This window comes from Fulmarus glacialis, unplaced genomic scaffold (genome assembly GCF_000690835.1).
Source record: "Fulmarus glacialis isolate BGI_N327 unplaced genomic scaffold, ASM69083v1 scaffold28524, whole genome shotgun sequence".
NCBI classification, from domain to species: domain Eukaryota; kingdom Metazoa; phylum Chordata; class Aves; order Procellariiformes; family Procellariidae; genus Fulmarus; species Fulmarus glacialis.
This window is the reverse complement of record NW_009206550.1, coordinates 3,489-4,573: the sequence shown is the minus strand read 5'-3', so window position 1 is coordinate 4,573 and position 1,085 is coordinate 3,489. Positions and strand designations below refer to the sequence as shown.

Sequence of the window (1,085 nt, the reverse complement as noted above, 5' to 3'; positions counted from 1 at the left end):
GGGCGCGGGGCGGCCTCCCCTCCGCAGCCCCCGCCTGACGCCCCACTGACCGCTTCCCTTGCAGGTACACTGGACACTACTTTATAACCACTCTGCTCTACTCGTTTTTCCTGGGTTGCTTCGGAGTGGATCGATTCTGCCTGGGCCACACTGGGACCGCCGTGGGGAAACTCCTGACTCTCGGAGGACTGGGGATCTGGTGGTTTGTGGATCTGATTCTCCTCATCACCGGCGGGGTGGTGGCCCAGCGACGGCAGCAACTGGTGCACCGTGTACTGAGAGGAGCAGAGCTGAGCCCAAAAAGAAGGTAACGGCGTCTCCGCAGGCCTGGAGACGGGCTCCCCAGCTTGTTCTGCAGCGTCAGAACAGACTTCTGCCTTGCGCAAACATGGATTTACAAAGCTGTAACTTAACGTGCAGAACAATTATTCTTGTTAATTCCTCTGTACAAACCTTGGACACAAAATTGTTCAGTATATATTTTGCTTGTTTAAAATAATCTGGATTTCCCCCCCCCCCCTTCAAGCAGTAACAGTTTAAGAAATCAGACCTTGCAAACACAGGTGGTCAAACAAATCTTAATAAAGTCTGGAAGGAGCTGACTCCACGTACTTTCAGTACTAGTAGAGTGCATACAGCCACGTAGAGATGCAGGCCACTAGCGTGTGGTTCTGTGTTACTAGACTTTTCAAACCTTTACAGTTGAGTAACCTAACACAAAGTTATACTTTGTGGCAAAGTGACGAGCTCTAATTGTACATTATTTGTTTAAAACCGTGTTCACTGGCTGCAGGGGAAGCTGGGTTAGATTTACTAGAACGTTCTCCCTTTGGAGAATGTTACTTCCCACTCTTGCAGGCAGGGAAAGCCACAAAGCAGCAAATAGTCACCATTCAGGCTCCTCAAAAGAAGCACTAGTGTCCATTGATTAACTCTCCCTATCATGCTTGTATTCTAGAAACATCATCTATAGGACACTGCAACCACTCCAAAGTACATGTTAACCTAAAATTTCCTGTTTCTCCTCCTGTCCCCTGCCCTTCATAGTAAGTAAGTGTGCTTTTCAAAACATACTGCACCGTGCT

General features: G+C 48.4%; 1 protein-coding gene across 1 annotated transcript; it reads left to right on the top strand.

Moving 5' to 3' along the window:
• Nucleotides 1-44: 44 nt before the first annotated feature.
• TM2D2 (TM2 domain containing 2) lies at nucleotides 45-279 on the top strand (the record flags this gene model as incomplete). The annotated part of the gene is given in 2 exon segments (XM_009575794.1): nucleotides 45-242; nucleotides 244-279. Coding segments are annotated over 2 exon segments (234 nt in total), but the record flags the coding sequence as incomplete, so codon positions are not given.
• Nucleotides 280-1,085: the final 806 nt, after the last annotated feature.